This window comes from Prunus mume, linkage group LG3 (assembly GCF_029339155.1).
Source record: "Prunus mume cultivar Tortuosa linkage group LG3, ASM2933915v1, whole genome shotgun sequence".
Classification (NCBI taxonomy): Eukaryota; Viridiplantae; Streptophyta; class Magnoliopsida; order Rosales; family Rosaceae; genus Prunus; species Prunus mume.
In genome coordinates, this window is record NC_142700.1 from 8,264,611 (window position 1) to 8,273,730 (window position 9,120).

The 9,120-nt window shown below is 36.1% G+C and overlaps 2 protein-coding genes across 2 annotated transcripts; one reads left to right on the plus strand and one right to left on the minus strand.

Annotated features, from left to right (window-relative positions):
- The first annotated feature begins 1,357 nt into the window (after positions 1 to 1,357).
- Positions 1,358 to 2,364, plus strand: LOC148918634 (uncharacterized). Its single transcript, XM_089048669.1, is given in 3 exon segments — positions 1,358 to 1,491; positions 1,850 to 1,937; positions 1,939 to 2,364. Coding segments are annotated over 3 exon segments (648 nt in total).
- Positions 2,365 to 5,213: 2,849 nt separating this feature from the next.
- Positions 5,214 to 8,835, minus strand: LOC103325509 (receptor-like protein EIX2). Its single transcript, XM_008227686.3, has one exon. It carries the CDS (start codon positions 8,555 to 8,557, stop codon positions 5,456 to 5,458), a length of 3,102 nt encoding a protein of 1,033 aa, XP_008225908.2. The 5' UTR covers positions 8,558 to 8,835; the 3' UTR covers positions 5,214 to 5,455.
- Between the last annotated feature and the right edge of the window lie 285 nt (positions 8,836 to 9,120).

Consider the following 9,120-nt stretch of genomic DNA (forward strand, 5'->3'; position numbering starts at 1 on the left):
TGGATGGTTCTTTACCTAAAACACTAAGCTGAACGTGTTCTAAAAGTTTGCAAGCCCACTTAGACTCAGGTGTTGCCCATTCTTATTGATGCATTTTTTTGACTTCAGCTGCCGAAGTAATAATACCAATCGAACACCTTTGTAAGTGCTATAATAAAGAAAGACCGAAAGGCAAAGCATTGACCTTCTCAAGTCATGCTTCCAAATTTCCAAAACGCATTGCATGAAATAGAAAAAAGTTGGCACATTCAGGGCCTGTTTGATATTCAACTTGAATCCAACATTTTAAACTCAAATATTAAACTCAAAAACAGAATTTGAGTCCAAAATAATAATAAAAACCTGTTTGGTAGCCCTATTTCTAAAAACTCAAACTCAAGAACAACTAAAAAACACCCCAATTATTAAAAACAAAAAAGATCTGTTTTTTCAGTTTTTTTTTCTAACAATCCACAAGTTCTCAATTTTTTAAGATTTGAAAACAGTTTTCAAGTTGCATACCAAACAAGTTTTTGAATCTTAAAACTAGATTTAAGAACTCCTTATTTTTAAGAAAAATCAAAGTTTTTGAGTTCCCTATTTGGATAGGATACCAAATGCACCTTCAACTATTTACTGCGGAAAATAAAAAGCCATCCTCGTCTTTTCCGTTGTATTGTAGTATGGATATGGACCACATTATTTATATATTTTTTAAATAAAATTTTGGGTTAATGACCTAAATGGTCCCCTAACTATCGCTCGATTATCATTTTGGTCAATCAACTAAAATTTTCAATTCAAACGTCCTTAAACATTTTATATTGTACCAAAATCGTCCTTCCATCAAAGTCTGTGTATTATTCCGTTAAATCGAGGGACAAAATTGTATTTTTAGGTGAATATCCTCTTCTAAAACGAATTGGCCACTGTAGCAACGACCATTCTCCATTGATCAAACAACAGCGCCAAATCACTTCATTCTTCTCCAAAACCACTTCTTCCCCATTCCCCATTTCTTCCAAATCCAAACAAACTCAAAACCTTAACCCTAGCCCTGGTCCAAGCCCTAGCCACACCACTCATTTGCCTCTCCAGTCCAAGCCCAAGCCCAAGAAATCCCATGGCCAAGAGGTTGTCGGCAAGAGGATCGAGGGTTTACTGGCCGTTGGATAATATCTGGTACGAAGGTTATGTGAAGTTATTCAGTAAGGATAATGGTAAACATTTAGTTTAGTACGATGATGCTGAAGAAGAGTTGTTGGATTTGGGAAAGGAGAAGATCGAATAAGTCCAGGAAACCGTCAAGACCTTGAAACGTTTGAGGCGAGGCCCTTCGTCGACTTCCAATGAGGTCGTTGTGGATGGGCATGTGGTTATGGAGGATGAGGATGAGGATGAGGAAGGCAGCAATCATGTTGTTGACGATGATTCCAGCGGCGACTGGGGGAAGAGAGGGGACAAAGACCTAATTGCTGAGGAGGAAGAGGAGCTTTTGGAATTGGAGGATGAGCGATAAGGCTTCTCAAAAAGTCGCATATACCCTTCAAAACTCAGTCACGTGGCCATCGCCTGATCGAAAGTGACAGAATCTATCACAGAAGGACGATTTTGGTACAATATAAAAAGTTTAAGGACGTTTGAATTGAAAATTTTAGTTGATGGACCAAAATGATAATCGAGCGATAGTTGGGGGACCATTTAGGTCATTAACCCTAAAAATTTTCTAATGGAACCGAGTTTTTATAGTGAATCCAATTGCAGCTTCTGTTGTAGATTTTGGATACTTCTTGGCCAAACACACACCCAAAAAAAAAAAAAAAAAGAAAGAGAAAATACAGTAGTTGCACTTCTCTCTTTTCATTTTCAGCAACATCAAGGATGTGCGCGTCCTGGGAACAAGGGATGATACCCGACTGGTGAGTGATGCCATGGCACTAAAGGTGCAAAGTGCGGCGTTAGTAGAAACTAGCAAGTGTGGGTGATCATTTCATTATGAAATCCCATGAGGTGCAAGTGCTATGAAGTCAGTTGGTGGCAGAATGAAATTTGGTTGAAGATTGTCAGAGTACTATAAGGAGATTGAAAAGGGATAGGGCAAAAACTTTGGAGGAGACGCGACACCAGCTTGAAATATTGCAGGAAGAGAAATCGAAAGCTATCAAAAATGGTAAATTTTACTCTAAGGACATGCAAGAGCAGCTAGAGGCCTTGGATCGACCGGGTAAACATGCATGAGGAGATCCAAGTTTTGCTAAACCTAAGAAAGGGATCTTTGGAAGCTCAAGTGATGAGCCCCAAGAAGCGGTGCGAGAACACCCGAGAGAGGAGATCCAAATGACCAAATTAAAATCTCCTATTGTGGAATCGAGAAGTGTGCCATGATGATGTTGTTATTTATTTATTTTTAAAAAAAAAATTAATGTAGTCCCTTGTTTCTTCACTGCTGTTTTTTTATGACATTGTTCCTTTTATTTTACAAACACAAGCCAAATCAAATATGAAAAACCAACATTTATGGGTTCTAACGTGCTGGCTAACCCAATATGACAAAACAAACAAGAAAAAAATATATCACCAATTCGAAAATGAATTTATAAGAAACCAAAAAAAACGCTGAATAAAAAAAGTGATGAATTTATATATGCTTTCATTTCAAGACTCACAGAGAAGATCACCCTATGCTTGCTTTTATGCTCATTTCTGCACTTCCATTTCACAACTAAAATTAGCATGGCCACTTTTCATTGAAACCTCTCTTTTTTAAATATTTAAAAAAAGTGACCAAAATGCAAAGATGCTACAAGCAAGTATATACAAGTGATATTAGGGGAGGGGGATTCGAACACAACCTCAAGTGCAGGGATAACTGTGTTTAACCACTTGAGCTACAAGCAAAGGCGGACCTAAGGCTAGGCTGGAGTGGGCTCTAGCTTAGGGGAACATTTATGAAATATTAAACATGGTCTTAATTATTATTATAGGTTTATTCCTACTCAAATAAATATTAACCCATTGCACCAAATAAATATAGCCCACACATGCATTGTTTTTCTTTTTTTAATAAATTAATAATAGCCCAATCTAAGTAAAGTAAATAATAGCTCAGTTCTCTATTTAAAATAAGCCCACTCTTGAAGCATATAGGAAATAATAAACGTCAATCCAATCCAAACTTGTATAAATTTGATTAGAAGCAGAACTCACGCTAAGGCTCTATCAACTTGAGCTATTCTAATCGTACTGATATTGGGTTACGCCCACATAGAGCAAACATAAAAAAATTTCTTCTAGCCACCCAAAACGCCATATATGAACCTTGAGAACCTAGAGGAAATAGCTCTCCTCCTTTGAAAAATTGTATCAACCTATCTTGAGTGGGTTCTTCAATCTTGGTAAGTTTTTTTTTTAATTTAAATATATATATTCAATTTCTAATTTTAATTGTTGTTGTTAAGTTTTTATGATTTAGGGTTTGAATGAAAACTTTTGGAGATTGTTGATATATGTTTTATTTTTGCAACTTGAATTATTAATTAGCATATATGATTTTTAATGTCTAGTATTTTTGGGGAATCAACTTATTGTATCTTGTTGATAAAGCAAAAGATGCATCTAATAGAGAGCAATTGGCCATTGTTTTAAGATTTGTTGATAAGGATAGCTTTGTAGGAGAATGTTTTTGTTTTTTTAGATTGTTTGGTATTTATTTATATTTTGTACTTCTTTGTGTTATATTTGCTCGTATTGTGGCTTTGTTTGATTTATAAAATTTTATTTACATTTTTGTTTCAAGAGAAAAAAGGCTTATAATATATCTCTATAAAAAAAAAAATTAACCTACCCCTATAAAAATTCCTGGATCCACCTACAAGCCCTTGTGCAAGTATATTTTGTTTGGTGTAACAAACATTTGCATTTGGATTTGGATGTAATTGTTTTTTTCTCAGTCCTTTGACACTTTCCAAGTTGTCTTGACCAAGATTGAGGCCTTACCTTAGCTATAGCTCATGAGAAGCGAGAAGAAAACAACGCATGGAATAACGGAATATGTTTTTGTCGTACTCCGCAGCTTCATTAACAAAACCAGGGAAAAGAGGTGCCCCGTGAGTAGCCTGCTGCGGCCGAGTCCCATGGCATACACGTAATAAACGATAATTAGATTTCGGAATTTGGATGCAATATACAATTTTAAATTTAAACCCACATCACGGCAAAGCATTGACCTTCACAAGTCATGCTTCCAAATTTCCAAAACGTGTATTGGCTGACTTTGGTGCCATTTTGTATTTATTGGGTGAAGAATATTGAAGAAAATATTTTGATGTGCTGGTGTAATTAAATTCACAATGGCATGCTCTGGATTTTGATGCTTTTTTTTTCATGTTCTGATTGTACCAGAGTAATGAATGAATGTGCTATTGTTAAATTTCTTTGACCTAACTCCGTTTTAAAGGACTAAATATACACTAGATAATATTATTTGTTGCATTAATGTGACTTGGTAAATATAATTGAATTGTGCCCAATTAAAATATTGGATAGCAGGTTTTGAGAGAATGAAAAGGAAATTAATTGGAAACGGAAAAAAAAGAAGTAAATTTAGGTTTAAGCCAAAAAAAAAATTTCACTTTTGGAAAAAGCTAAAACTTTTCAAAAAGAGAAAAACTTTCAACTTTCAAATCAAAGCATGCAAATGTATAGGATTTCTTAGGAAATTCAAAAATAAATAAGGGCAATTTTGTCCATTTTGACTTTTTTTACAAAATTTATCTTTCCTTTGTGTTTTTTCAAAGTCTCCCAAAAAAAAAATCATAAATATTTTGAAGGCACGGATTGGGGATGGGTTACAAATATATAATTAAATAATAAAATAATATAAAGGCACTGATATTTGTACCTAGGCAATGCATTAGTTACGGATGTATTTGGAATTGACGTACTCGTATTGGGTGCTAGGAATGTGGTGAGAGAGTCTTCAAAATTTGATGAGGTAAATGCACCAATTGTTTTTTAAATAAAAGCATCTCTTTTTTAACTTCATTTATTATAAGATAGACAATAGTGAAAAAAAGAAAAAAGAAATGTCACGTTACCATCCTAGTTCCTTTGATTTATTTTATCAACGGCAAGTGCACATTCAATTAGTTACAATAGAAAGAAGCATACATGTAGTGTTATTGTTTTCTTTTCCGTTTTCTTTTGTTTTGACAATCTTGACGGTACGAGAGAAATTTATTGAAGAAATAAAAGAGTAACACCTAGAATGGACAAAAAGACCCAAAGCCCCTCGTGAGAGACCTCAAAACACAAAGTGAGGAAAGCACACTAATACAAAACACGCCAAACCAAATAAAAAAACTAGCAAACGCAACAATTTAAAAGCTAAGGCAAGTTCCAAAAGTAAGCTCCAGCAGCAACAGTCGAACGAGTAGCCCATCAGAACACACATGCACATTTTTATTTTCTCTTCATGTCATAATCTCCCTTGCCAACGAGCTACTTTCAATGCAATTATTAAGGCTATTTTCTCTTTCACGTTGTCAAAGAATTTAAAATATGCATACCTCCATGACTTCTTTAGGACCAACGTTCCACAAACAGCCCAAAAGCCTACAATGAATCCAAGTGCCATGCTGACGTGAAACCAAAACCCTTCGTTATCATCTTTACTGTGATCTTCTGAAGTAAAAGTCTGTCTTGAACGTGTATCATCTCCAGGGCAAACAGTTGAAAGAGGAGCCCCACACAATAACGGATTGCCTTCATAAATAGATGGATCATCGAGGGTTTGGAGTTGGTTTCCCGAAGGTATATTTCCAATCAAGTTGTTGTAAGATAAGTTCAAGTGATCTAGGAAGGTTAAAGAAGAAAAGTTTTGAGGGATATGTCCTGAAAGCTGGTTGTGTGAGAGATCAAGAGTTTCAAGCCAACGTAATTCTCCGATGCTTGAAGGAATCTCTCCAGTTAATCGATTCATTGACAAGTTCAATGTATTCAATCCAACCAGACTGCCTATTTGTTCAGGGATTTCACCTTCAAAATTGTTTGATGAAAGATCAATCAAGTTTCCCCATGAGGCTAAGTGGTCATCTTCATATTCGAGCTCTTTCCCTTTTGACGTTATTGCTGTTTGTCCACTATATGTATCAGCGATCGGGTAGTTCGTGCTTAGACCATTAGCTTTGATTAGAGCAGTCATATTTTTCAGACACTTGGGAATGGTCCCTGAAAAGTTGTTGTGAGCAAGGTCTAGGACTTTAAGGCTGACAAGATTGCAGAACTGATCGGGGATATGCCCGCTTAAAAGGTTGGATCGCAGTTGTAACACTGCCAAGCTTGATCCAAGCCATAAAGGTATGTTTCCAGTGAATTTGTTGTGTCCAAGATTAAGTGTGATCAAATCAGTGCAATTTTGCAAGGAAAAAAAAATCTCACCACCCAAATTATTATTATTCACCTTAAAATGTTCAAGAGAAATTGGGATACCCGTTGAACTCGGAATATTACCAGAAAGATTGTTGTGTGAGACATCAATAATGTATATTTCACTCCACAAACTCCACCTTTGAGGGAACTCTCCAAATAGTTGATTGTTTCGTAGCGAAATGACTTCCATACCCATGTTGCAAATAGAGAGTGGAATAGTACCATTCAAATGATTCTCAGAAACATCAAGATGAGTTAATTTGGACATCAATTGGTCTAAATTGGAAGGAATTGGCCCGGAAAACGAATTGCTTTGAAGATCTAAGAAGGAGGCATTAGTGGGCCAAATTGGAAGTGGGCCCTCCAATTGATTATGACCCAAATTGATATGATATAGCTTTGGAAACTTCAATTGTAATGGAAGCCTTCCACTGAAGTTGTTGTAAGATAAATCCAAATATTTGACCTGAGAAGATATCTTCGACAACCATTCCTCTGATATGGAATCTGAGATGAAAGTATTATGAAGGCTGACATATACTAGTTCAGTTTGAGATTGAAGCAATACCCAAAAACCATGACCTACTCTGCAGTCTCCAATGTAAAGTGTGTGGAGCTTGAAAGGAGGAACCCAATCATAAGTCACGTTTAAAACGAAGGACATGGGCTTTTCTTTTAACTCACTGGATATTAAAATGGCTTTTAATCTGGTGAGATTTATGAAATGGGCTTCCGTTAGAATGCCTTCCCATGAATTCCCAGAAAGATCTAGTTTAACTAGCTCGGAGAGTTTTCCCAAACTTTCTGGAATTGAGCCGTTCATATTATTACTAGACAGGTCCAATGTTTTCAAGGATGACAAGTTTCCAATAGATTCTGGAATTGAACCCCAAAGTGAGTGACTGTGGAGGTTGAGATGCTGCAAACTTGTTAACATTCCTAAGGAGTCCGGCAGTTGGCCTCCAAGCCCACAATAAGAAAAATCTAGGTATTCTAATGCTATTGTATTATTTGGACAATTTGATAAACTCCTCCAAAACTCTTCAATTCTCTCACCATAAAATCCATTCTCACGAAGACTTAAAAACTTTAGTTTGCATAGAGATTTGAGGCTTGCAAGTTCATCAAGAAAAGGACCACCGAAAGAAATCCTGCTTAAATCAAGTTTTCTGAGGCTGGTAAGATTGAAAAGCCAGCTGGGAAATGAAGAGATATTGAAGGAATTATATGACTGATCAAGGACCGAAGGTGAGTTGAAGGAATTATGTGACAGATCAAGGACCGAAAGTGAGGTGAAGTTAATCTTCTGTAGTAATAGTGGAAGGCTTCCAATCAAGCAATGAGATAAGTGTAACTCCAGTAAGGAAGGAAGCATGTTAACATGATGCAGCCAATTTGGAACTCCTGTGCTGCTAAGATTCACTCCATTGAGATTGAGGTATTTTAGGGAAGAGAGATGAGAAAGCCAATCCAAGCTTTTAGAATGCATTTCAAATGAGAGAGCATAATCAGAAGAGGAGATATCAATATCAAGATAGTTCAATTTTGATAAGTTACCGAGAGAAGGGGGAATCTCTCCAGAAAATGATGCATAGGATATATTGAGATACCTCAGACTTTTAAGCTCCCCAAAGAACTTAGGAATGTGAATCGCATTAAAATGATTGTAGCTTAGATCCAGATAATTTAAATATTTCAAGCTAAGCAAAGAAGGATTTATCTTACCCCCCAAATAAGACTCCTTATAAGCCAGCTCGTCCCACCTTTCATCATACGTCCAAATATATAAATTTGGATCCTGGATGCTGTTGAGCTCTTCAGTATTCCAGTCATATGGATATGGATTTCGGAGGTTCAGCTTTTCCACATGACCATTGCGGTTACACGAAATCCCTTGCCATTGACAGCAGTCGCGACCCACCCAAGAAGAAAGCCTTCCAGATGGATCCTCGAGATCCTGTTTAAAACTGAGAAGCGCATTTCTCTCTTCCTCGATGCATGATCTCACACTAGTAGTGCTTGGAACTCCACCAACCAAGCAGAAACAGAAGTTACTGCTAGTGTGCAGACATGAAGATGCCAAAAACAAAAGGAACAAAAAGTGAGAAATATAGAGAGGGTTGAATAAGTTCGAATACGAAGTATCCATTTTGCAAATAAAGTTTCTCTCAATTTGTTTGTTGCAGACGGCTACTCAATGAGTGAACTCATATATAGGCCAGGAACGTCTTCTACAAGTTTGCAAGCATTTTTCCTTATCATCTTTGCTGTTAGACCTGCAAAGAACGTGAAAGAAGGGCAAGACTTCTCCAATGTGTCCCACCCAGCAATTGCAAAGAACTTTAATCTAGCTTCTTATTCATCGTCTGATCCTTTCTTTCTTATTTTTTTTTGGTGCGTTTCCAATTCTTGAAAATTCAAAATCGCTAGAATTGTATCCACTTTGGAAGCCCACAAGTTTTACAATACATTATATACTAGCCTCTTTGCACGCTATTCCGTGCCTACGAGAGGTATATTTTTTTAAAAAATTTTAATTTATTTTAGAATTAAAAAAAGATAATGGGTAGTTGTGTTCCATAAAAATAGGTTCCATTATTTGATTTTTCTTTTAATTTTAATTTTTTTAATATCAAGAAGTGTGAATTTACCATATTATCTTCATTTAATTAATAATTTCAATTCTTAATGTTTGCATTGACCAAAGACATC

Excerpts from the sequence above, each read along its gene's own strand:
- LOC103325509 (XM_008227686.3), bottom strand. The coding sequence starts at position 8,557 with ATGGATACTTCGTATTCGAACTTATTCAACCCTCTCTATATTTCTCAC.